Source organism: Cucurbita pepo, chromosome 17 (assembly GCF_057944985.1).
Source record: "Cucurbita pepo subsp. pepo isolate OVF chromosome 17, ASM5794498v1, whole genome shotgun sequence".
Taxonomy (NCBI): Eukaryota; Viridiplantae; Streptophyta; class Magnoliopsida; order Cucurbitales; family Cucurbitaceae; genus Cucurbita; species Cucurbita pepo.
In genome coordinates, this window is record NC_141814.1 from 11,081,789 (window position 1) to 11,106,785 (window position 24,997).

The 24,997-nt window shown below is 36.6% G+C and overlaps 5 protein-coding genes across 15 annotated transcripts; 3 read left to right on the forward strand and 2 right to left on the reverse strand.

Annotated features, from left to right (window-relative positions):
• The first annotated feature begins 1,971 nt into the window (after positions 1-1,971).
• LOC111779323 (nuclear transcription factor Y subunit A-1) lies at positions 1,972-5,156 on the forward strand. Of its 4 annotated transcripts, none has more exons than XM_087118829.1 (6): positions 1,972-2,147; positions 2,555-3,239; positions 3,310-3,425; positions 3,612-3,683; positions 4,010-4,171; positions 4,344-5,156. In XM_087118829.1, the coding sequence occupies exons 2-6, from the start codon at positions 3,002-3,004 to the stop codon at positions 4,728-4,730; spliced, it is 975 nt and encodes a 324-aa protein (XP_086974955.1). In that variant the 5' UTR covers positions 1,972-2,147; positions 2,555-3,001; the 3' UTR covers positions 4,731-5,156. The 4 variants fall into 4 exon arrangements, with proteins under 4 accessions (XP_086974955.1, XP_023515220.2, XP_086974954.1 ...); XM_023659452.2 differs by having other exon boundaries at positions 2,773-3,239; XM_023659453.2 differs by having other exon boundaries at positions 1,973-2,147; positions 3,026-3,239.
• Positions 5,157-7,574: 2,418 nt separating this feature from the next.
• On the forward strand, positions 7,575-9,505 carry LOC111779325 (putative cytokinin riboside 5'-monophosphate phosphoribohydrolase LOGL10). Of its 5 annotated transcripts, none has more exons than XM_087118830.1 (7): positions 7,580-8,019; positions 8,162-8,259; positions 8,332-8,362; positions 8,452-8,551; positions 8,647-8,717; positions 8,937-9,125; positions 9,200-9,505. In XM_087118830.1, the coding sequence occupies exons 1-7, from the start codon at positions 7,885-7,887 to the stop codon at positions 9,296-9,298; spliced, it is 723 nt and encodes a 240-aa protein (XP_086974956.1). In that variant the 5' UTR covers positions 7,580-7,884; the 3' UTR covers positions 9,299-9,505. The 5 variants fall into 5 exon arrangements, with proteins under 5 accessions (XP_023515225.2, XP_023515227.2, XP_086974956.1 ...); XM_023659461.2 differs by having other exon boundaries at positions 7,590-8,019; positions 8,937-9,080; XM_023659457.2 differs by having other exon boundaries at positions 7,575-8,019; positions 8,162-8,362.
• Positions 9,506-10,407: 902 nt separating this feature from the next.
• Positions 10,408-17,264, reverse strand: LOC111779324 (actin-related protein 7). Of its 2 annotated transcripts, XM_023659454.2 has the most exons (7): positions 17,002-17,264; positions 16,434-16,649; positions 15,216-15,357; positions 14,338-14,582; positions 11,632-11,815; positions 11,022-11,089; positions 10,408-10,877 (listed from the first exon to the last, which is right to left on the reverse strand). In XM_023659454.2, the coding sequence occupies exons 1-7, from the start codon at positions 17,077-17,079 to the stop codon at positions 10,725-10,727; spliced, it is 1,086 nt and encodes a 361-aa protein (XP_023515222.2). In that variant the 5' UTR covers positions 17,080-17,264; the 3' UTR covers positions 10,408-10,724. The 2 variants fall into 2 exon arrangements, with proteins under 2 accessions (XP_023515222.2, XP_023515223.2); XM_023659455.2 differs by lacking the exon at positions 16,434-16,649.
• A 1,002-nt stretch (positions 17,265-18,266) lies between these two features.
• LOC111779327 (uncharacterized) lies at positions 18,267-22,687 on the reverse strand. Of its 3 annotated transcripts, XM_023659465.2 has the most exons (4): positions 22,373-22,687; positions 21,471-21,811; positions 19,135-20,194; positions 18,267-19,050 (listed from the first exon to the last, which is right to left on the reverse strand). In XM_023659465.2, the coding sequence occupies exons 1-4, from the start codon at positions 22,581-22,583 to the stop codon at positions 18,359-18,361; spliced, it is 2,304 nt and encodes a 767-aa protein (XP_023515233.2). In that variant the 5' UTR covers positions 22,584-22,687; the 3' UTR covers positions 18,267-18,358. The 3 variants fall into 3 exon arrangements, with proteins under 3 accessions (XP_023515233.2, XP_023515230.2, XP_023515234.2); XM_023659462.2 differs by having other exon boundaries at positions 18,267-20,194; positions 22,373-22,686; XM_023659466.2 differs by having other exon boundaries at positions 18,267-20,194; positions 21,471-21,825; positions 22,373-22,525.
• Positions 22,688-22,826: 139 nt separating this feature from the next.
• ATAB2 (RNA binding protein) lies at positions 22,827-24,894 on the forward strand. Its single transcript, XM_023659467.2, has 5 exons — positions 22,827-23,431; positions 23,596-23,665; positions 23,775-23,946; positions 24,081-24,224; positions 24,500-24,894. Exons 1-5 carry the CDS (start codon positions 22,914-22,916, stop codon positions 24,757-24,759), a joined length of 1,164 nt encoding a protein of 387 aa, XP_023515235.1. The 5' UTR covers positions 22,827-22,913; the 3' UTR covers positions 24,760-24,894.
• The last annotated feature ends 103 nt before the right edge of the window (positions 24,895-24,997 follow it).

Sequence of the window (24,997 nt, forward strand, 5' to 3'; positions counted from 1 at the left end):
AATGTTTCAATTCAAATCCAAGTTCAAAGTCCATGCATATGCACAAACGCCACGTTCACCTCATCCACTAAGTTCATGAAACGTGGCGTTATCTCAGGCACTAATCGTTCTTACGTGGCGCTCATGCATTCGGTGGCACGAAATTTGCGTGCTGCCTGTCATAATAGCACAAACGACTTGTTACGATCATTTAACGGTTCAGTACGGTAACTGTTATCACGGCGTTATGAAATGGAGTTGTAGTGTAATTGTCAGAGGTGGATCTCTGACCTCTCTAATTGTGAAACGTAACGGCCTTCAATTGAATCGTACAGCTGTCAATTTCTCACATTTTCCAATAATTATTATCTGCATTTTAAAAAATATTATTATTATTATTATTTTATTTTTTTTATCTTTTGGGAATGTCCAAAAGCTTGGGGTCCAAACTTACTTCTTGATTTCCTTTTCTGTATGCATTGAATTATAGTTTTTTTAATATGAACGAAATTACAAAATTGCCCTTGTTGATCATTATCCATTTTATTTTTAGATTTAAAATTCTCCATGACCAATTCTTTTTTTCTACCTTATTTATTATTATTATTATTATTATTATTAAATGTCCCATAGACAAATAATGATTGATGTTCAAAGCTCGTTTAAAAATATATATAGTTCGTGGACAATATAATGATCGAATAGATATCACTCGCTCAATTGCTTCGCGTATTATGAAAGCCGTATTGCCCGAAGGAAGGGGGCATGCTGCAAGAGCGAAGGTGAGTGGTAAGCGTAGGAGGCGTGCCCAAAGGGCAGCGGTAGTTGTGTGGTTCCACGTCGCTAGATTGAGATCTTCAGGGTGGCGGGGACTTCGACTGCCTTGTATCAGGTGAAGATAAGGGAAGGGGTGGTAGGGTTAGTAGGGCTCGAACCTACAATATACCCGTTATGAGCGGTACGTTTCAACCAATTAAAAGTCCAATAATTGATTATTTCTCATTTCATCTAAATGTCAAACGTGATATATATATATATATATAAAATAAAAGTTTAACGAAATTACGAACTTTAAATATCATATCTACTATTATTTAACTAATCTAATTAAAAAATAGAAATAAAAATAAAAATTCAATTGGAGCAAGTGTATTATTATACCTAATTATAATATAAAAAATGGGATTAAATAAATCATAATAAAAGGAATTAATTAAAAAAAAAAAAATCATTTGAGTGGATGGAGAGGGGAAAAAAAGGCCCAAAGTCAAATGGAAAGGTCTGTTTTGTCAATTGATATTTATTTATATTTAAAAATAAAAAAAAATTAATTTGTCTAAAATAAGAAGGTTAAAAGGGTCAACTCAGGCAGCATCTTTATCCCTTTCTTCCTTGAAAGGAGACAATTGGATAACAAGTTGTGTCCTTTGCGTGTATCAATCATTAATTTTTCTCCCTAATATAATATTAATTCATCTCAATATTATTATAAAATAAAATTAAAATTAAAATTAATTGTTTATTTATTTACACAATTTTACCACTTAATATAATATTTTGAAGATTTTTTTTTTTTTTACATACTTACAAAATAAACACGAAAATTTTATAATAACTTTTGAACTAGTTATAAATGTTAAACTATGGATGAAAGTCCCACATCGGTTAATTTAGAGAATGATCATGAGTTTATAATCAAATAATACTATCTTCATTGATATAAGACTTCTTGGAGAAGCCTAAAGGAAAGTCTATTTTAATATTTATTATTTAATAATATAAAGCTGCGATATTAGACGGCTGTTAGTTGTTGGAATTTAGGGAAGCAAAGTAATAAATTAAGCGTATAAACTACCAATAAATAAATAAATATATTTATTTAATTAATAATTTAGTTTTTAATTTTTAATTTTTAATTTTGTCCCTCTCCGTTTTAATTTCCTTCTCTCTGTTACCTTCCACTGCCACTGCGCGCAGAGAGGGGAGAGATAGAGGGGAGAGATAGAGGGAGAGAGAGAGAGAGAGAGAGAGAGAGAGAGAGAGAGAGAGAGAGAGAGAGAGAGAGAGAGAGAGAGAGAGAGAGAGTAATGGAGCTGAGCTAGAAAACCAGAGCGACTTGCGAAGCTAAAGCTTGTCTAGGGTTCGATCGTCTGTTTCACATCACAGTTGTAAGTTATTTTCCTGCAATTTGCTTTCACTTCTCACTGATTTCGCTCCTTACAATCGGAATTTTGATCGGAATTTGGTTTCCTTAAGGCTCCATTTCTCTCGAGAAATTTGTGCTTGTTTTTCATCTACAAGCGACGGAATCATGATATTTACGGAAAACACTAGGAATTTTGAGTTTATGAATGAGTAGAACAGAGAAATACTGTTTGTTTGTTAGTTTTTTTTTTTTTTTTCCCTAATTTTTCTCTTAACTTTTAGTTCATTTGCTGCATGATTTTCGGCAACCAGAGAAATATATCTATAGAGCCTCTGTTTTGGATCTATGGAAATTGCAGAGGCTGAAGTTTGTATAGTCTGTTTTGGATGTATATCAAATGATATCTTGAAGCCCTGTAATGTATTGTAGATGAGTTATATGGATCTCTGATGAGTTTCTGTCCACATTGAATGATCATCCGGCATTCTGGAGCTCTTTCAATGATTTTGAGATGTGAGAATTTTGGGTTGCTTAGGGTTATAGAACCGTAAGTGTGAGATCACACATCGGTTGGGGAAGTGAACGAAACATTCTTTTTAAGGCGGTATAAACCTCTTAGTAGTAAATGCATTTTATAAACCTTGAAGGGAAGCCCAAACGGGAAATCCAAAGAAGACAATATTTGCTAGCGGTGGGCTTGGGCCGTTACAGTAAGATCGCGTCCTCCCTATTGTTCATGCGCTTGAATCTTCAGATGAACAATAATTTAAACCCTCGACGTACTATGGAGAAGGCTCGGACTTTTTTTAGAGCAGCCCCAAACCATGGAATCCGGTGTGGTATAAGTAGAAGTGATTTATATTGTTTTTGTTTCTAATGTTCTTCCCTTTGGGGTGGCAGAACAAGTTTCAAACAATGCCCTCAAAACCAGGAATTGTAGAACAAGAAGTTGCTGATGGGGCGAAGTATTTGCTGCAATCAACCAAATACTCTGAGCCTTGGTGGCATGGCGTTGGGAACAATACCATCACTGATGAAGATGCTACCAAAACATCTTCTGCTGAATACCTGAACGTTACTGTTACCAGTGCAGCTATGCTTTCACAAGCAAATGGTATTAGTTAATTTAATATGCTTCCTATGAATACAATTTAAGCAACATATTGAAACTTTTCTTGGATCAGATGAAAATACTGGGAAAGAAGTTCAGCATCTCAAGTACATTCCATTTTCGACATCCCCACCCGTGGGCGAACGCCTAGATCCAAATTCCCAGATGGAACTTGTTGGCCACTCGATTGTAAGAACGAACTGTCTATCTTTCTCTCTGAAATCAATGTATATGAGTAGGTGCCTAAGTTCTTCATTCGTCTGCAATGACTAATGAATATATTTCTTCCCTTGAAGAAATAGATATTTGGGAATTTAGACTTTTTTTTTTCTCTTTACTGGATTTCAAAAGAACTTCAAGGATCTCCATTTGCAGGTTTTGACATCATATCCTTTTTCAGATGCACAATGTTGTCAAATGCTGACTTCATATGGACCACAAACAACGGTATGCTCTGATCTCTGGTACAGTTTCTTTTGCTAATTCATATGATCAGTTGCCTTGCATAGAAACGAAAGGCACCCTACCAGGGTACTCATCTGTGTTTATTATGTATTGTTGAAATTTATTTGGTATGAACAGACGCTAAATGAGTACTTCTTAGGCCCATCATATATCCTTGCCATGATTGTTTCTTGCAATTCTTATGATATATTGTTTAACTCTGAGTTCTACTGAACAAGAATGCATATAAGAATGGGGGATCCTTTTGTATAGATCCTACTTGCTGATTGGCTGTTCAAGGATTATGATTATGCTTGATTTCCCTGCAGTTACCTCATTTTTATGGACTTCACCATGCTAGGATGCCATTACCCCTTGAAATGGAAGCAGAGCCTGTTTATGTGAACGCAAAGCAGTATCATGGTATCCTGAGGAGAAGACAGTCGCGTGCCAAAGCTGAGCTTGAGAAGAAAGTGATAAAAAGTAGAAAGGTATAGCAGCTAACTTGTTTCATTCAAGGACTAAGCGGACCAAAAATGAACACTTTAGTTATTGAAAGAAACTTTTGCTAGAAGTTGTCTTTCTGTTCTTATCGATATTACAATTGATCATAGTTGTATCTCATAATTTCGTTTTCTGGATACTCTTTTCCATTTTGTGCAGCCATATCTTCATGAATCCAGACATCTCCATGCTATGAGACGAGCAAGAGGCAGCGGAGGACGTTTCCTGAATACCAAAAAGCCTAACAGTGTTATTTCCAATAAAACTATGGAGGAAAACATCAATTCTAGTATCAACCATGTATCAGAACCTGTCAGTGAGGGTGGATCAAATTACATGGTGGCTAATGAAAATGGAATGAAGAATACACTTGATGATCAACAAAAGGAGGACAAAGAGTTCATGCCTCAAAATATGCAGATAACACACGCTTTCTTCAATGGTGGAAAGTCGAATGGCCATGGTTTATCCACATACAATTCAAAACTTGCTGATGAAAGCATACAGGTGAATGCGGCTCCACAGAGGGCCATCCCCATCAAGTGAAAGTTTCTTGATGGGAATGGGGCTTCCTTCTCCAACGCTGTTGAACCAGTTTCACTGCAAAAAACTCGAGATTCGGTAAGATCGTTGAAGATCGTTGATTCTTTTAAGGCTGTGTTTCTGGTTGCACAAGTTGGTGGATTTACCTACCCCCCTTCTCTGCTGGGAAGAACACCGCTTTTGGTGGTGTTTCTCAGGCAATTCATTCTTGGCTTTAGTTGAAGGAGGATGATGAAATGCAGTGCACCAAAAATGTGGTACTTTCGCTCTGCTATTTCCTTTCTCTTTACCTTTTCTATTTCCTATGTAATTCTAATTCTGAATTGTATCTCTGAACACAAAGATTTGATGTGTGCAGACTTGTAATTTATTTTAGACGCAGTTATGTGCTGTGTATGTATTCAACTTTGTGTGTTTGTTTTCAGATGATATTCATTTTCAAGTGTGTGCATACATTAAATTATACATAACAAAGGACATATAAAGTTAAAAGACATTATTTGCTCGTATTTGTTCATACTTGTAACACTCGAGCGTACCACTAGAAGATATTGTCTTCTTTGGACTTTCCCTTCCGGGCTTCCCTTTAAGGTTTAAAAAAACACTCTCCAACCGATGTGAGACCTCACAATTCATCTCCCTCAAGGCCCCAACTCTGATACTATTTGTAACATTCCAAGCTCACTACTAACAAACATTGTTCTCTTTAGGGCTCTTCTTCTTAAGATTTTTAAAACACATATGTGAGGAAAAGGTTTCCACGCCCTTATAAGTAATGTTTCGTTCCCACTACTAACAAATATTATCCTCTTTAGGCTTCCTCTTAAGGTTTTAAAACACGTATGTGAAGAAAAGGTTTCCACACCCTTATAAGTAATGTTTCGTTCCCCTCTCCAATCGACGTAGGATTCCATGCTTAAAAAAAAAACTAAATAAATAATTTCTATTTAAATAATTTCCTAAAATACCAGTCTCTTCAAAGCCCATAACTCATTTTACAGAAATTGCTTGTAATGGGCTCGTATGGCCCATATAATGGTTAGAATGGACCAAGCCCAAAAGAATTCAGCTTCCCAAGAATAAAACGTGTTAATTTTCTGATGTAACAGAAAGGTGGATCATGGAAATCAATACCCTTTCACTGTGTTCTTTTTAAGAAAAATTATAATAAAAGGCACTCACCCTATATTTTTTAACATTTTTTAAATCTTATATTCTACGAAGTTTTATTAAAATTTTGAAAAAATGACGTCCAAATCCTTTTAAATTAATTAAAACTTCTAAAATTATCAGATTTTATTAATAAAAAATTCAGTACTAAAAAGAAATAAACATATCCACACACACACACACATATATATATATTTTTAATAGAAGGAGCTTGATTTTGTATTGTTTTCACAAGCTTTAACAAGAAAAGCAATTCATGGACTCTGACCTTTTTTTGGTTAATTGCAGCTTTAATAAGATTATGACATCCTTTGCTTTGGGTGGTGGCCAATTGCGCATATTAAATCTGCAAAAGAAAGCAAAAAACATGATGAAGCAATATCTAAATGGATATAACTTTGCCTTCTCTCTCTCTCTAATAAGAAAAGGATGGATGGGATGAGAGAAGAATCTAAATATGGGTCCTCAGAACATGCTCTCAAGATCCCAATTTCATTAGGATGAGGATAATTTAAGCATACATCAGAGACCCATTTTAATTCTTTAATCAAGGCTTTTCTTATGATGAAAGAAGGCAACTCTTAGAACAAATAACAGTAAAAACTGTTATAATTCTCTGCACTTTTACCCCTTCAAAACCCAACAAATAGAGGGTTGGAATTCTTGAACCATCTAATATCCTTCTACTTCTTACAAAACTCATTCTGATGGAGACACAGATCAAGAGACTGCAAATTGAATATATATTTAGAGTTAGAATCAAAAGAAAGGGGGAGAAAGAGACTTAACCATGTGATGCTGATGGCGTCAACATATGGGGCAGCAGATCAATCAGTAACCTGAAAAATATTTGCAGTTGAATTCAAAAGAGAGAGAAAGAGAGAGACAACCACATGTTTTTGGTTGGCCTAGTAGTTTTCTCTCAATACTTTTAGCCATATTGAGTTCCATAATCATCTCTTTCTCTCTCACAGATCTTTTTCAATTGCTGCAAACGGTTGTAAAAGGTCAAGAACCACTGCAAGATAACAAGAAATTAGAAAGAAAGCTGCTGACAAGACAACAAGCCAAATATTATTGAGAGCTTTGGGATTGAAGAGTCAAATTAATGAACTATAAAACAAGAATATTAGTCTGTGTCAAATACATAGGGAAGATCAAAAGAGAATCTCCAACAAATATTGAAAGTTTTATCATAGACTCCATGTTGCTGCAAAACAAATTGATAAATCAAATAGTCTAACCTAGCAATGTTGCTAATGGTCCATCAGAAACTTGCCACATTATTTATTTTCATAGGTCTTAACAACCATTCATAATATATTAATGTTCAGTAGGTCACCCGATGAACATTTATGAATATTAGGTGAAATGACATAGTGCAAAGAAGTGTGAACTCCCCTTTCCATCTTTAACATAATCAATTGCTTCAAAATGTCAGTTCAACCAAGATATAGACAATAATAAATAGACAAAAAAAGGCTTAGACCTCTAATATAAAATAAAAAAAAAAGATGAATCAATTGCATCATAAATGAATGATTCTCCCGTGACTTTAATCTCTATTTATGATTATCATTGGTTTGATACTTTCCTATGTGAAAATAAATGCAAAAGCTCTGAGGATTCCACAGAGCTATATATAAAGCTAAGGTTAGAGAGTGGATGATTAAGTTGAGGCCCATCATGTACTAAGAGAGGAAGGGATGCAGGACAACAAAATGATAAAAGCCAAGTGTTAGTCAGAGACAGATGAACAGAAAAGGAAAGAGAATGGGTTCAAGTTTATTGCCATGAATTCCACAAGAATTCAAAGAGTGGGTCGCGTCTTGTTGGTGTCGAGACGATAAAAGGATGAGAAGATAGAGATCTCGTTAAAGCAGACAAGAGATTTTGTCTGACAGAAAGAAATAGCTAACTCACAAAATCAAAGGTTGTTGTCTCCTAATTCCTCTCAACTCTGTGTGTGTGTGTGTGTGTGTGAAGAATGGAGGGAACAGATTTATCGTCGACAAGTGAACAGAAATTGGGAAGATTCAAAAGGGTGTGTGTATTCTGTGGCAGCAAAGCTGGATACAAGTCTACATATGCTGAAGCCACCATTGAGCTTGGTAAAATACTGGTAATTTCTACATCAATCAATGGACTATACTGTAATTACAAGTATTTATTCTATATTTTTTGCTCTTCTCGTTCTTCTTCAAGTTGTATGTAATGTTTTCCCACAAAAGTTGAAAGTCCTAATCTTTTCTTGGTTGTATCAGGTTCAGAGAAAAATAGACTTGGTTTATGGAGGAGGAAGTGTGGGCCTAATGGGTTTGATCTCTCAAACTGTGTTCTCTGGAGGCTGCCATGTACTTGGGTATGTTTTTATACAAATTTACATTTCTGTTTACCATGTTGCTAATTTTGTTGTTTCATTCATGATGTACAGAGTGATTCCCAAGGCACTTCAGATTCATGAGGTACCTTTTCTGCAAGTTTCCTTCCTAGGTCTTTTGGAATGTAAGCTGTTTTCTTTTTCTTTGTTAAATTAATGAAACCCCACTTGTAGATATCAGGAGAGACTGTCGGAGAAGTGAAGACAGTAGCAGATATGCACCAAAGGAAGTCAGAAATGGCAAAACATGCTGATGCATTTGTAGCTCTTCCAGGTTATTATAACAAATACAGACTGTGTGTGTATTTGCCCTGAAAATGGCTTGTTTCATTTACTTAACTGGCAGAAACTCAAAATCCGTTGAACTAGGTGGCTATGGAACCATGGAAGAATTGCTAGAGATGATAACTTGGGCTCAGCTAGGAATTCATGACAAGCCAGTAAGATATGGATTTTTATTGACAACTTTCTGGAAAAAAGAGTAAAGAATACGACAAAGATGGTTTTTCAGATCTCCATTCTTTACTTCCTTGGTTCATTCACAATTCTAACAGTGTTCTTGAGAACAACTAATAACAAAAAAACAAGAAACAGAGATGTGATTGGAGTGGTTTATTGTTATCTTGCCCTTTTATTGGTTTTGAAAAATGTGTTATCAGGTAGGATTGCTAAATGTAGATGGGTACTACGACAGCTTGCTTGCCTTATTCGACAAAGGAGTAGAGGAAGGTTTCATAGACAATGCAGCCAGGAAAATAGTGGTAATAGCAAACACAGCAGAGGAACTAATACAGACAATGGAGGTAGGAAGGGGAGAAGGTGCTCTATTAGAGGTTGCTGAATTATTGGTGGGAAACAGATTTTTGTCCGAAAAGGCACGAAAAGAAAGGATTACTCATTGTATTTTGGCTATGTTTTGCAGGAGTATGTGGCTGTCCATGACAAGGTTGCACCCAGACAAAGATGGGAAGTGGACCAATTATCAGAGTCTACTCAAAGTGGGCAATCCATGAGATCTTAGATCTCAATCACCATCGAGCAAGCCATTTGTATAAATATCTGCGGTTGTGTGCTCAAATTTGATCAAGGAGATTACCAAAAGATAGACCAGATCTCTCTATCTCTCTCTCAAGATCCTCAATCTTGATCAATTATTTGTATATCCTTAAAGATGACCTGTATTAAATTCCACTAAGAATCAATGGAATAGTAAGATCTTTCTCTCTCATCAGGCCATTGACTAACTTAAAAAAGGCAAGGGAAAACAAGCCATGCATGGTTAATGGTACAAAATAGGTGTCCAAAAGGCCATGAAAGAGAAGGAGACATTTTGGAGGGTAGGGATGCAAGGAGAAGAGACCCTCCAACTTGACCATTGTACCAATGGTGCAGCAAAGTTCATTATTACATTGTGATGTGTGGATAGCAGTATTTTGGATTTTGGGTCTTTATTCACTGAGCTGGGACCCTCCCTGCAGAGTGACCCATTTGTTTCCTAGTGGCTTCTTTTCTCTTCTCTTCTCTTCTCTTCTCTTCTCAATTTCTTTCCATTAATATGTTCATCAGACAATCTTTTCCTTCTCGTTAGTGTTGTCATAACACATTATGTTCCAGAATTTATTATAAATGCAGGCTGAAGAATGTAATAAGAGTTTGTTCACTATCAGTTCTTGAAGGAAATTTCTAAACCCAACCTCCCACGAGTGGGGTCCCAAGGCAATAATTATCTCTGCTTTTCGTATTAAATGTTTTAGAATTGATTAACTCCTTTGTAACAATTTACAAAGGAGAAAGAGAGAGAATATTCCTATAGTGGGCAAGAATACTTTGACAAGGCCTTGCCTAGGTACGACCACAGGAAGGAAAACTAGTTTACTAGAGAAAATTACTCATCTCATAAGCAATTTGATCTGAATAATTTTACTCTTAACAATCAGATTTTTCGATTACAGCATACAAACACTATACTGAAAAAGATATATAAAACAATTAAAATTACTCGGATGTTACAAAATCGATAGGATACATATCTTATATCCACCAGCTGTTGTCAACCGCTGAAGAAGTCTCCACATCTTCGATAACGCTGCTTGTTCAAAATGAAACATTGAGCCGAGTTGACAAAACAAATGATCAAAAGTCAAAACCATGTGGTCTTAATTCTTCAATATTAACTCACTTGAGTTCTAAGTGAAGGATCCAAAATCCAATCCCTAGCATGACATTGTTAAAGATGACTTACATTGATAGGATTCAATTCTATTATCCTATTATGTCACATAACTAATGGGTGTGATGACTTAACATTTAGACTAAATACAGATCCATACTTGTACAACTATCAAACCTCATTGCGCAGAACTAGTTTCCTACCACTATACATCCATGTAATATTCTAAAAGTAGGAAGAGAAACAAATACTGAAAGATTTGTACTAGAGAGCGTCATTAGAAGCATTTCCGATGAACGATTGAAGGCCCATTTTCATCATAGTCTGCCTTAGTTATATGCTGATTTTGGGGGAAGACAACCTTGGCAAGTATAGCGCCTCCAATCCATGCTGAATACAAGGATAAATTCTCTGGCATGTATTCTGGAGCCTACAAAAAGAAAAGGATATTATCCCCTCATCAATCCAAGCAAACATGTCGAGTTCCTTACAGCAAAGACAACAAACACAAATTCAGATTGTTGAGTGAAACAATCTCAAATCAGTTCCTTATGTTTTGTAAGGATTATATTACCTTCACAAGAGCAGGACGAACGGCAGATGAACAGAGACCTGCTTCTTTCTGAAATCTTTCTTCAAAGCCTGCAAATGTAACAAATTACCAACTGTACAATGATATACAGAAATAGCTTTCTTCAAGAATCAAAAAAATCAAACACATAGCATGAACAGAGTTGCGTGCCCTTTCAAAGTAATGGTAAATTGTAAACATAATAAAAATATCAGCAGATCAAGAAAGAAAAAAAAAAAAAAAAATCTACATCCTCAATTTCATTAGCTTCGTTCAGTTTTTTTTTTTTTTTTTTTTTTTTTTTTAAATGCTAATGCACATCATCACTGCTTCATTTCAGAAAGTATTAGCAGGTACACCATGCCATCTACAGATCAACTGTCATCAGGCGTAGTTTTGACGCCACCCATCAGTAGGTGGCATGCCGATCAAGTTCCCAATGTTGGCATAGAAAGCTCTACACTTAAAAAGCATCTTGAAAAGGAAGGGCCAATTAGCTTTAAAGTATACTAATCAAAAGTCCTGAATATAGTTTTTATTTAATATTTAAGAGGCCTGAAGAAGTAAAAATGACCCCCTAGAAAAGGGAGACAAAACCAATGCCAACCATTACCGGTCATTGAAGAAGTGCCTCCACATATAACAGTATTTTCCAGTAGTTGTCGGTGGTTATCAGATGAAACGGTTGAAATAGTCCGAACAAGCTGCTCGACAATTCCATGCGAGTCCAAACCCAAAATTTGTGGTTGGAATAATGCCTCACCAACAGTATATCTCTCTTTTCCAATTGTTATTACCTAAAATCAATGACCAAACATTATACAGAGGGCAAATTTATAGATATTATAGTTTGAATATGATACAAATGCCACTACAAGTGTACACACGTTACAGTCATGGCAAAAGGAAGCATTCACATATGGAACCCATTGGTTGCATTTTTCTTTGCAGTTCTTTTTTTCCGTATTGCAAGGAGGAGTCCTCCACCTTCATTTCTATTTTTAGTTATTTCCCTTGTTTTAGGGATAATTCTCCTGCGTCATGATTCCATTGATGTAGCAATGGTTTAGTTATTCCCTTGTTTTAGGGGATCATCCTCCATAATTAGTCATGATTCCATTGATGTAGCAATGGTTAAGGACTCAACTTTCATTTCTATTTTTAGTTTCCTTTGTTTCAGGAGGACGATCCTCCGTGGTTGAGTTCGTTACATTAGTGTAGCAATGGTTATTATACAACTTGTATATTGTATAAATAGTCATAAACATTAATGAAAATGGTACCGAAGATTTTCAATTTAGTTTTGAGTACTTTAACTAAGAGGTACTCAAAACTAAATTGAAAATTTAGGTACTCTTCATTAATGTTTATGATTATTTATACAAGTTGTATAATAACCATTACTACATCAATGGAACCATAACTCAATCAAGGAGAATCTTCCTCCTAAAACAAAGGAAATAACAAAAAATTAAAATGAAAGTGGGATCCTTACGACCATTGTAACTTCAATGGAGCCATGACCCGACCATGGAGGATCATCCTCCTAAAACAAGGGAAATAACTAAAAATAGAAATGAAGGTGGAGGACACCTTACAATATGGAAATTGAAAAGAAACTACATAAAGAAAAATTCAACTAATGGGTTCCTTACGTGAATGCTAATGGGTTCCTTACGTGAATGCTTCTTTCTGCCATGGGTGTAACGTGTATACATTTGTAGTGGCATTGTATCAGAATATTTAATCCACTTGAGGAAAGTTTGCAATGCAACTAATAGAGGAAACTAGAAGTCTAGAAAGAAATTCCAAAGACACGAGAATAAACTATATGTCAGATAAATGTTTGGATTATTCAGTGGAGTTTAAAACCAGACAACAGGTGGGCAAGATCATGAAAGCAACAGGTTTAAGCAGTTGATTAAGTGTTTCAGAATCATCTATGTACTTAGTTCAAATGTCTGGTTACTATAAAATTCAAACATTCTTCATCTATATTTTTTTTAAAAAAGCAATAAGGACCCAACTTCCTTCTCTTGAGTTCAAAGGTTCAAATCCGCACTCCTACATTTTTTCATTAAAAAAAGGCCAAGCACTTTGAAAGCTTCCACCAAAGAAGTATTCATAGGCCTTCAAGCAAGGCATGAGTAGTGACAGTAAAAGGTAATGAGGCAAAATATAAATTTAGTTAGGTTAATGTGTTCATCTTTAACACCAAATCGAACACTTGTTTGACACATATTAGACATATGTTAGCACAATAAAAATGTGTTTGACACTAGTTGTACAAAATGAATATGAGTCCAACATTAGTTGAGTATCAAACACTTGTTCAATATACCAAATATAAACAATACATTTTGAGAATGAAATATTTCAAACTCCTTTTTTAAGCATATAAATGCATAAACTAATTAAATTTGAATTTCCTTCAAATGATTAGATTTAAAAAAAAAAAAAGTGTATGTGTTCTTGTCATATTTGTGTTCCATTTTTTAAATGACATGTCATTGTGTTCCTATCATGTCACATCTATGTCTCGTTTGTGCTTCTTAGGTAGCAATCAAAGTGATTAAAGCAACGGTAGGAGCGAAAGGAAAGACAATGACTCAAAATGCATGTGGTATGACCCGGTTCTTCTATAAATTTTTGCTAGAGTCACTTGCCTCATGTTCCTAATTCTTATTCAAGCAGTAAGCCATATTTAATTATTAGGTCTACCTTATTAGAAATCACATGGTACTTGTGAGTTTCAATTTGATGACTTGAGATTGGAACCGTGCCAAGTAAATCTGAAATATTCAGGTTAAAATGGGCTTAACGTTATAATTACCATAATTCATAAATGTAAATTCTATGGCCTAGATTAAAACAGAAATATCACTGTTTGCATAGATTAGTCTGAGCAACTCTCTAGGTGTTCCACTATCATGGCCTGATAAGCCAAGGGCTATTCAGAAATAATTGCAACACAGCTCAGCATACACACGCCCAATAAGCCTAAGCCTGCATAGAATTCTTTAAAGAGTATTTCTTTATAGGATGTTGGGACTTGCAACACAGCTCAGCATGCACATATTGATATTCAGTTGTATGTAACATACTGCCCCCTCTTTTGTTTTCCAATAGTCATAAAAGGCCACGATTCATCAGTCATGAAAATTCTAGACCAACTCCAACTTCCAACTCTCTTGGATACCAACTTTCCTACCCCAACTACAATCAGCTCAACAACCAGTTACTGTAAGCACATGCATAAACACATACTTGGGTCAAGTAAAATACAATCGCTAAGAAAGAACTAAATTCAAAAGCAAACCTGCCCATCTGGAAGGGTGTGTGTCTCAAGCTGGCATGAACCACCAATTTTTGAATAAGCCAACTCATCTTCAGCACAACAAGCATACAATTCTTTTATTTTCTCAACATCAGCTGTGTTGATATTCGCCATTGGGTGAGATTTTCCAAGTTCTTGTGCAAGTAACCTTGTCAAGTCGATACCTCCGATTTCAAGTCTTCGTGATGCAATGTGATGAACAGCTCCTTCAATTATTGGTGCAATATCTGGTCACGAAGCCAAAAGGCAATATAAACAAGAATTATGTTTCTTGCATTGAGAGCTTGAAATGGTAAATAGAAAATTTTAAGAGATGATAATTTTAAACCACGTCTTGGAACCTTCAAGTGAAAGTAGAAGAATGTTGATAAGTGATACTTAACAATTCATAAGGGTGCCTTTTACGAAATTTTGGGTCTTGCTGAGGAAACAATAAGGAACAAAACAAGCCCAAGATGATGAGCCAGTACAGTGGCTATATTAACCAGGAATCTGCTGCAAGGCTAAAGATTTAATCACAAGGCCACTTCATACCGTGTTCATTATTATACTCGTGGTAAAATGACCACTGCCTTTCAATTTTTAATTTGAACATTCTCACAGGTCATACCCTGTTTAAATAACATGTAGCAATTAAAGTAACAGGTACATCATAGAATTTCTAGTTGCATGGATACAAAACAATGGAACCAATTCAAACTAGGTAATTTTCATTAGTTATAATTAAAAAAATAATAATGCATGATCTCTATCTTTATAATCTTCTATCCAAGAAACAAATTAATACCTTGCTTTGTTCATCATAGAAAATAAATTTTGAACATCCATAGCAAAGGTCTGTTGAGATAGGGTTTCTGTACCTATTTTCCCATGACCAATATCAACAGTGCATCCTGATATACGCCCTACTGCATAAAGTGACAATACAGCTTGTTCAGATGCATAAAACCCTGAGATGTTGAATGTCTCAAACATCAATTGCACCAACTGTTCTCTGATAGCCTGGAAAACAGAATGCCTCTCATTTTCCTTGAAGAGAAGAAGGTATATGAATGGTATGCTTACATGTATGTACTTCTTTGTACGGGATAACCCCAGTGACCAGCAAGTATTTTTCCATCAATTGATGCCCTTTCTTCACCCCCCACACAAAGATGGTTCAGAGGTGGATAAGTACTCTATGAGACCTCCAATTGTTCACACGTATCAAAGGAGGTAAGGGATGCAGCGATTAGTTGTGGTGGGACCGTTTGGGATCATGCTTTTGTGGTATGGTCCAGTTGTGAAAGGGTTTTGTAGAGGTTTTGGGGGTTGTGCTTTTGGGTAGATTTTTTAGTATGAGGAGAGGTTGCCAACTTTCTCTCTAATAGCTGGAAGGTATGGTGAAGATTCTATGTTTTTCCCTTGTTCATATACCAATGCAATCTGTCGAAAATAACACTCTTTCTATTGAAGAATTATCAATAGTACAGGGTTGGTTTCCATTACTCCTAGTTTTTGTGTTTCTTTTTGTGTGATTACAGGTTGTTTGAAACTAGGAACCTAACATACTCTTGCTAAATGACGCTTCCTAGTAGTAGTAATTGGATCTGCCAGAACCATAAGAATTTTAAAATGGAGTTACAGTTCATTATCTTCAAAGTTTTGAGAAGAGTTGCACTTGAAGAATATAGTACAATGAAAGTTGTAAGCTATGTACAAGGGGGAGCTATTGTCTATTGTTGGCCTATATGGTAGATCAATCATAGGCCTAGAAAAATGATGGTTTACCTGACACGAGAACAGAAGCCATTGGAGGATATGAATAGACAATGAATGCACAAAAAAGTCATGAAAGAACTATAAAGGCTACCCTCTCACATCGGACATCACCTTTAGAAAAATAGCTTATTCAAATCACTAGAAAATGTAAAAGTAAACAATAAATAAGAAAAATAATGCAACTACTAGGAACAAGACCCCATACAACATTTTTCAGTGTGTAGGACCGGAAGAAAGCAGAAGCCATCGATTCCCGGTGAAATGAGTATTATTCATTTGTTCATGAAGAATAAACAAGGAGATTAACTGAGACTGGCCTTGGGGGTAGAAAGTGGATCCGTAAACAATATGTGTCCTTCATTGCCAATTTCCCATCCAAGTCCAGTATATAAAACATGGTGCAATAAATCCTCCATAGCATCCCAATCCTTAATAAACCCCCGAACAACTGGATCAACAGTCACGTCCTCAAATTGTGAATTATTATTTACCGATTCATCCTCAGGCATACGTTTCATGTGGGTAGGAATTACCTGAATCATGGGGAGATAAATTTAAGACAATTAAGAAAACAATCCCCAACTAAAAACCATTTTCCAAGTTGAGCAAATCATTTCCACACAATGACTAGTAGTGTGAAATTCTATGTTCAAAACGACCTTCCCTCACCATTCCGCTAGTCTCTTAGAGAAAACCCCCTTTAAAAGACGTTTCACGGGGAAATAACCTGTTAATTTGATCGAAAACCAGCAGGAACCATAACATTTCTCGAGAATCGTCTACAACTGAAGTGGGGAACTTGCATAACTATTCACAGCGGTGGAATACAATCCTAAGCAGATAGAAAGAAAAGAAGAAAAAAAAAAAATAGTAGAAGCAAAATACCATAGAGGGAGCCTGATCCGGAATGGCAGGTCCGGCCTTCAGAAGCTTGGAACCAGGGTCGACCACGGCGGCTTCCATTTCCTTGTTCTTCTCTTCTTCAGATGGAAATCAGAGGAATTCAGGGTTTCAATCTTTTCCTGCAAATCGCGACGAGAAAGCTTGGAGATGCTGCCTAGCTTCCGCAGGAAATCGGCATTTCAATTCTTCAGTCAGTTCACCGTCGAATGTTTCTTCCGCTTTGTGTTTTTCGCGGCTTCGATCATTTTTTCTTGATTAAAATAAGATTTTAGTTTGAGTTTTATTTTCCTTTTTATTTTTTTTCAAAAAAATCTTAAAATTAAATAATTTTAAATAATAATTATAGTCCATAAAAAAATTGTAAAATTAATAGAATTTTTTTTTTTTTTTTTTTTTTTGTAAAATTCAACAAATGGTAAATAATTTTTTTTTTTTAACTAAAAGTAAAAGATTAAAAATTAGACTAAAATAAAATAAAATTTAAACGAAGTGAATTAAAATATTATTTGAACTTTAAAATTATCATTTAGGTTAAGAATGAGATAGAAAATATAATTGGGAAGGTGTGTATTATCATTGATATTGATATCGATACAAAAAGTACAAATGAGGAAAATATAAAATAATTAAATACTGAGAATAAAATAAAATATACTCTAAATCAAATCATAAATTGAAGAATATTAAAATATAATATCTAAGATATATTCCATAAATAATATATCTCAACAATTTAGTAAAATATCAATATATTCAAAATGTTAAATTATTATCAATATATTCAAAATGTAAAATTATTAAAACATCCTTCACACTCTTTAGGTCAAGACTCAGATTGTATCGATTTTCTTGATAGCATTATCTATTAGAAATGAATTTTCTAGCATTTGAGTCTCGTGTGTCTACCATTTCACCACTGAAGCATCTTGAAAGTGAATCATATTCCATGAATATGATATCTATCTAGTGTGATATATGGAATATATGACAACGGTGGAGTGTTAGAGTATTTCTATTGCTCGGTCATGTCATATAGGTCCAAGTCGAACATCCAATTACTTCGAATTGAATCAAATCATTAGGAGTAAAAGATCTAAAGTTCGAATCATTATCCTTTATATTCCATTATAAAAAGTAAAAATTAATCGACCAAAGATATATATATTTTTTTTTATGCTGTAAGACAATTTCGATGTATTTTTTAAAAAAATTAACGAACATAAAACTTTTGAAAATTTAAAGACCGATACCGAAATAAACTAAAATTATTTGTTGCCTAAAATAGATTTATATACAAATACATATCCACATTCACCATAAGAACTAAATCAGAAATTAGTCATATAAGACTCGAGATGGCTGTATCATTGTTGCAGTAATCCTGCAAATTTTCGCCATCAGTAACCAGCGGCTCGCTCATAATGGTATAGTAGTTCATATCAACCGATATGGGGCAGTTTCTTGTGGCAGCATTCTCCTGGACCTCTTCCTCAACCAAAATGAGGTCATATTGCTCGCCAACAGGAGTACCATCATCAATTTCCTTGGGACGAGATGCTCCTCCATAGCTCGATTCTGCCATGTCCCCGAGAAGCTCTTTGAGGGTGTCGTTGGAAGTCGAATCTCCAACGGTGGTGAAGCTTACATCCAGGATTGGAATCTCGAAATTCACAACAGATGTGTCACGGGAAAATCCGAGAACATCGTGGACAATGTCTATGTTACGAACTTCTTTTGTAACCTCCATAGGATCACCATCAACATCGGCATCGGCATCGACATGAATACTATCAGGTTCATTTTCATTAATGTTACTCCTCTCTGGAATGTAATCTTCACCTGTTTCATTAATAGCTTGCACATTTTCAAGTTCCTCCATTTGGTTCATGCTTTGTTTAGCTGAAGCAACTCCAACTTCGCCGTCGGTACTCTGATGCTTACATTCTGGATTGTCGAGAACGTCGTCGCCATCTCCCTCGTCAATTTTGGAAGTATGGTCATGCCTGGAAGGGCTCAAGTTCCCGCCATTGGCTGAAGAAGAATTTGGTGTGCATTGTGTGTTATCAGTTTCTTGGGAACAGCTTAAAGGATCTAATTCACTTTCAGACATATCACCTGATAAAGATGATGATAATGCGAACTGAGCTAGAGCAGATGCCAATACATCATCAATGGATGGCTTCGGTTTACTCTTTGGCGAATCGACTACAACTTCCTGGACTGGATTCCCTTGGCCATCATCATTTCCGTTTGAAAACTCGGAAGCAGTTACCATAACACGCTCCTGATCATCATCCTCACCGTTTGAAAACTCAGGAGCAGTTACCACAAGACTAGGACACAACAGTGAAGAACACTCTGAATTGGGTATATTAAGTGCAACAGGTGATGCACCTGATTGAAGTTCCTTTTGATCCGGTTCAATTGGTCCACAACTGGGATGATCGTTCCCACTGTTATAGAATGAGTTAGAAACCGATTCGTTAGCAGAAAAGCTCGGAGCAGACATTCTGTAGCAAGATGGCCATTCTGAACCATGAGACTCCTTAGTTAAAACTTCAAGTTGCTGCTCAACCTGCTTCAGCCTGCCTTCAATGCTGTTGATGGGCCTTAGCATATTTTCTTCAAACCTCAAAAAGCAATTCTCTAATCGGTCCATTCGAGAAACAAGCTGCCCCAAAATGCTTTCAATACAACTAAGCGGTTCATCACGCATCCTCTCTTTAACAGGAACTTGTAGAGGCACCTCGGGCTTACGTACAGGTCTGTCGGACTCATTTTCTTCTTGCAATATCACTTCATCGTCGACAGTTGCACAAGATTTTCCTTCCTTCTGAAGTTCAGCTACACTATTGATTGGATGGGGAGCTTTTGGCTCAACCTTGGGCAATGCAAGTATTCCCTCTGCATTAGAAGTGCGCCCGTCGCTGTTCTTACTACAGCTAGTAGTTTTAGATAACTGCAGAAGGGTTGGGACAAGCATGGACATCAAAGAACTATGAGAATTTTGACCTGAGTTCTCCACTGGACCCTCTTCTTCTGAATCAACGGGATTGGCAAACACATAGACTTCATCAACATATACAGTACTTTTATTCTGAAGTGAAAGAAGACGGATTGTAAGAGACGTGCAAGGTTGTGCATCCGTTATTTCTGCTGTAGCCTCATAAAAGTCCTGGGGGAAGAAAATTCATCCATCAGAAAAATATTAGTAAAAACAGAATTATTCAGACGACGTGATTAAACGCCAGATCACCATTCAGAAATTCAAAATTTTCGGTCGCTATATAGATGCGGTGTGAATCTTCCTTCCATAGAAGATTGCTTCCATCAAGGCAAAAGTTTAGATATCCTAACTTTTTCATACTACTTTGCAATTTAAACCTTCCCTTCCTAAGTAGAAATCATCCAAGAACACAATTAGCTCACTTCCTCTTCAGTAGTTAGTTAGTCGCTGTTCAGGACTAAAGTCAGTCCACATCAATGAGAAAATAGATGGATCTCAACTAAAAAGAAACGTTCTCAAAATATCACCAAGCACTGACATTTCAAGTCCAATGGTAGCTTCCCTTCCAAGATTTAGGCGACTTTCCAAATCTAGGAGCTAATGGCACATTCTTTAATAAACACTTCGGTCATGTAGACTTTCTTTTAGCGAGAAACTGCTTTTCATTGATAGATGATGTGAGATCCCACATCAGTTGGGGAGGAGGACAAAACATTCTTTATAAGGGTGTGGAAACATCTCCCTAGTAGACGTGTTCTAAAAACCTTGAAGGGAAGTCCAAAGAGGACAATATCTACTAGCGATGGGCTTGGAGTATTACAAATGGTATCAGAGCTAGACACCGGGCGGTGTGCCAGCTAGGACGATAAACCCCGAAGGGGGGTGGATACAGGGCGGTGTACCAGCGAGGACACTGGGCCACGAAGGAGGGTGGATTGCGAGATCCCACATCGGTTGGAGAGGAGAACGAAACATCCTTTACAAGGGTGTGGAAACCTCTCCCTAGCCAACACATTTTAAAAACCTTGAGGAAAAATCTGAAAGGAAAGCCCAAAGAGGACAATATCTGCTAACGGTAGACTTGGACCGTTACAGATGACAAGATAAAACTTTTTCCAGTCTACTGGCTATCTTCAAATAAAACAATTCAATTCAACCACCATGAAATAGTTATTAATCAGGGGGAAATATTACAAGGTCAACTATTGTCACTTGAGACTAATCCAAGATTGGAAACCTTAAGTAGAGAACACCATAGTATCATGAGAATCCAAATAAACAGGAAAGGATAGAATGAGTTTTTTTTCAATAAAATACTGGTGAGATCAATGATTTTTTTTTAATAGGAAGCAGATTTCATGATAAAATGGAAGGTAAAATCCCAGACTACAAAGAGAATTGCAATAAAGATTTCCAATGTAACATATCTGCTTAAAATCCTCACCAAGTCCGCACCAAACTTCGATGTAGAAGAACTGTTTTTATGATGAACGGCCGGGCCATCAAGCGCTTTAACATCAACCCAATCATCTTCATTTGTGTTCGAATTACAACCACGTTGTGAATTCGATTCGGCCACATCTCCATTAGACCCATTTTTAAGAGCAGATACACCTTCAATATCAGTAGTGTGTAGCACTTCTTCATCTCTCAATGCAGCACCACAACGAACAGTACATAAATATTCCTTTTCATTCTCGGAATTGGTAGCGTAATATATTTCATAGACTCGAGCGGTGCTTCTAACATAAACCTGCTGGACCTCGTGCTTTTCCGCAAAATGAACTGCAAACCATGATCTTTAGTTACTGTTAAACCTTTCAAGAAGCATCACTGAAAGTCTGAAATGCTTAACGCAATGTAGCCAACTCAATTTTTACTTCAAAGATGAGGGAAAAACAAACTGGAAAAGGACTAACAATGCATAGCATAACCCCGTTAAATATTCCATGTTTGAAGTTGCTCGAGTTGAACAGTGACTCGAGAAACAAGAAATTGTTAAATTCACCCAACCTCCAGTAGCCAGAAATTGCAGTAACGTATAGTCACTAGTCCCGTCTTTGTTAAACAAATCAAATCAGAGAGCTAAATCCTGACTTATAGTCACCGATTCTCTACTTAATCTTACAGCCCTAAGATTATCCATCGATCGTCATTTTCTAGCTAAAAATCAGAAGATGAAACAACAAACGCATAAATGAATCAGAAAACCTACAATTTCTTGATGCAAAATCCATTGTATCATTCTGAGAGCCTATGTTAGGGAAAATTTGATCTGATCTCCACAACACTCCAACAAAATATCAAACGAAACAATGAGAAGAAAACGAGTAGTTCAGAACTCACGAGTGATCTCGCATGGACCAGACTCGAGTGAAGGACGGCGCAGAACAAGAGGCAACTTCGGGCCGGAATCGAGCGTCTCCTCCTCGTTAGTCGGATAATAGAAGGATTCATAAGCAACTGTACTGTCCAAACAGCCACCAGCGACCAACCAATTCGTGACGGAGCTCCATGAAGGACTGCAACCAACGTCGACGTCGGTCTGTGAATCCATGGCGGCAGGTTTCCCGATTGTGTTGAACGGAGAATCTCAGATAGCTAGCAGAAAGAGAGTGAGGAATTCAGATTTGTGTTCGTAATTTCAAAGCGAACTCATTTATTAAATTTATTAATACTCTTGACTAATTAAATTATGCTTAAATTTTTTTTTAAAAAAGGAAGATAATAAAATGGGCCTTTTGAAGGTGGAGAATTGGGATGGCCCAATACGGCGCAGATTTTCAGTAACGATATTTTGTGGCGGAAAAACAACGAACAAAACTGGCTTCTCTCTCTCTCTCTCTCTCTCTTACAAAGCTTATCTTACTGAGAGAGCTCCACTTCCATGGCGACCTTAAGCTTCAACCCCACCAGAATAAGAACCCCAGGGGGGCTTCACCTTTGCAAACCGAAACCTAGATCGTTACCATTTCCACAGTCGATTAAAACCGCGAAAAGATTCTCAGCCGATTTCCGTATCAATCAACAACTACTCCGTCGTTTTCGATCGAATTCTGTATCGGAAAGCTCGATTTCGGTGCCGGATGAGGTGGAGGTGGCGGTGGACGAGGATGAGGATGAGGATGAGGCTGAGGATGATCCGACTTTGGAGTTGGCCTATTTGGATTCGGAGACAGATCCTGAGAGTATTACGGAGTGGGAGCTGGATTTCTGCTCGAGACCTATTTTGGATATCAGAGGGAAGAAGGTGTGGGAGCTTGTAGCGTGTGATAATTCGCTCTCGCTTCAGTACACGAAGTATTTTCCTAACAATGTTATTAATAGCATTACTCTGAGAGATGCGATTTCTTCGATTACTGAAGAGTTGGGGGTGCCATTACCAGAGAAAATCCGCTTCTTCAGGTACATGTTCTGATTGATTAAGCTCATTTGGATGAATCTTGTGTTTATGCATTTCAACTTCAAAATGTGTCTGAATTTGTGCAAAAAAACCTATGATTGAGTAGCAATTTATTCGAGAATGGTGTCTTTGTCTTCATATGATAGAAATGTTGATGGGATTATAGGTCACAGATGCAGACAATTATTACAAAAGCATGTACCGAGCTTGGCGTAAAGCCCATTCCAAGTAAAAGGGTATATGAATTTATAGGTGTTATATTCAATTCAGTTTCTTGGTGAAGTAGATTGGATTTAGATTATGGATTAAACTCTCTGAGCTCAAGATTTTCCATTGCTCTATCAGTGTCTTTCCCTGCTTTTATGGCTGGAAGAACGATACGAGACCGTCTACACGCGTCATCCAGGTTTTCAGAAAGGGTCTAAGCCCCTCCTTGCATTAGATAATCCATTTCCAATGGAACTCCCAGACAATCTTTTCGGGGAGAGGTGGGCATTTGTTCAATTGCCCTTTTCAGGTAAACCAATAGCTTTTCTTCTTTATTTTGTGGTGACTCTAAACATGGCTGAAGAGTTGCTGCTTTACTAAAGGATGTTGCCTATTGTTCTTATAGTTTCTCCAATAATAATTTGATCCTCCATTGATTCTCAGCTGTTCAAGAGGAGGTCTCAAACTTGAATGCAAGTTTTATGTTTGGCTCCAGTCTTGATCTGGATTTACTGGGGATCGAAATTGATGACAATACAATGATCCCAGGGTTGTCTGTTGCATCTTCACGAGCTCAACCATTGGCAGGTATACCACCACTTTAAAACCCGTTGAGATTTGGTGATTCGGAACATATATAAACAAATGATTCACAACAAACTCCTTAATCATTCTAATTTCAATCTTCCGAGTCGATTAGTTCGTTGCAGTATAAAATATTTCTTGATAATCATATCGTCCATCACGAAGATTTTGTAATGTAAGAAATTGAACTCTGTTTCATACATGTTCCCCAAACAATACTCGCAGTACGATGAGTATAAACAATCTGCCATTTGATCTCTTTTTGTATCATTCCACAGCTTGGATTAATGGAATGGAAGTATATTCAGTTGAAGCTGATACCTCTCGTGCTTGTTTGATTCTATCCGTTGGGATCTCGACTCGATATGTCTATGCTACTTATAAAAAAAATCCAGTGACAACTGCTGAGGCTGAAGCTTGGGAAGCAGCAAAAAAGGCTTGTGGAGGCTTGCATTTTCTTGCCATACAAGACGACTTGGATTCAGAGGACTGTGTTGGATTCTGGCTCCTACTAGACTTGCCACCGCCGCCAGTATAATCAGTGAAGTAGTTTCAAATTTTTCTTTTTCGCTTTAAGGTAGGTAGTCGTATAAAGCATGTTAAATTTTGTAACTTGATTATTTGTTGGTTGTACAAACAAATGCATAATATAGGATAATGTTCACTTCTGGGAGATGGGATTGTTGAGCAAAGTTCTAGACCTGCAAAACTTGTGTTTGCCAATAAAAAAAAAAAAGATAAAGAAACGTGTGTTTTGTTCTAATGTAGCTAGCACG

Excerpts from the sequence above, each read along its gene's own strand:
- LOC111779323 (XM_087118828.1), top strand. The coding sequence starts at position 3,002 with ATGTTCTTCCCTTTGGGGTGGCAGAACAAGTTTCAAACAATGCCCTCA. Across the intron at positions 3,684-4,009 it reads CATATGGACCACAAACAACG|TTACCTCATTTTTATGGACT; the intron begins GTATGCTCTGAT and ends ATTTCCCTGCAG. Across the intron at positions 4,172-4,343 it reads AAGTGATAAAAAGTAGAAAG|CCATATCTTCATGAATCCAG; the intron begins GTATAGCAGCTA and ends CATTTTGTGCAG.
- LOC111779325 (XM_023659457.2), top strand. The coding sequence starts at position 7,885 with ATGGAGGGAACAGATTTATCGTCGACAAGTGAACAGAAATTGGGAAGA. Across the intron at positions 8,020-8,161 it reads TTGAGCTTGGTAAAATACTG|GTTCAGAGAAAAATAGACTT; the intron begins GTAATTTCTACA and ends TGGTTGTATCAG. Across the intron at positions 8,363-8,451 it reads AGGCACTTCAGATTCATGAG|ATATCAGGAGAGACTGTCGG; the intron begins GTACCTTTTCTG and ends CCCCACTTGTAG.
- LOC111779324 (XM_023659454.2), bottom strand. The coding sequence starts at position 17,079 with ATGGAAGCCGCCGTGGTCGACCCTGGTTCCAAGCTTCTGAAGGCCGGA. Across the intron at positions 11,816-14,337 it reads ACACCCTTCCAGATGGGCAG|GTAATAACAATTGGAAAAGA; the intron begins GTTTGCTTTTGA and ends CATTGATTTTAG. Across the intron at positions 10,878-11,021 it reads TTCGTCCTGCTCTTGTGAAG|GCTCCAGAATACATGCCAGA; the intron begins GTAATATAATCC and ends TTCTTTTTGTAG.
- LOC111779327 (XM_023659462.2), bottom strand. The coding sequence starts at position 22,583 with ATGGATTCACAGACCGACGTCGACGTTGGTTGCAGTCCTTCATGGAGC. Across the intron at positions 21,812-22,372 it reads TGGTCCATGCGAGATCACTC|TTCATTTTGCGGAAAAGCAC; the intron begins GTGAGTTCTGAA and ends CATGGTTTGCAG. Across the intron at positions 20,195-21,470 it reads CGAAGTTTGGTGCGGACTTG|GACTTTTATGAGGCTACAGC; the intron begins GTGAGGATTTTA and ends TTCTTCCCCCAG.
- ATAB2 (XM_023659467.2), top strand. The coding sequence starts at position 22,914 with ATGGCGACCTTAAGCTTCAACCCCACCAGAATAAGAACCCCAGGGGGG. Across the intron at positions 23,666-23,774 it reads AGCCCATTCCAAGTAAAAGG|TGTCTTTCCCTGCTTTTATG; the intron begins GTATATGAATTT and ends TTGCTCTATCAG. Across the intron at positions 23,947-24,080 it reads TGTTCAATTGCCCTTTTCAG|CTGTTCAAGAGGAGGTCTCA; the intron begins GTAAACCAATAG and ends ATTGATTCTCAG.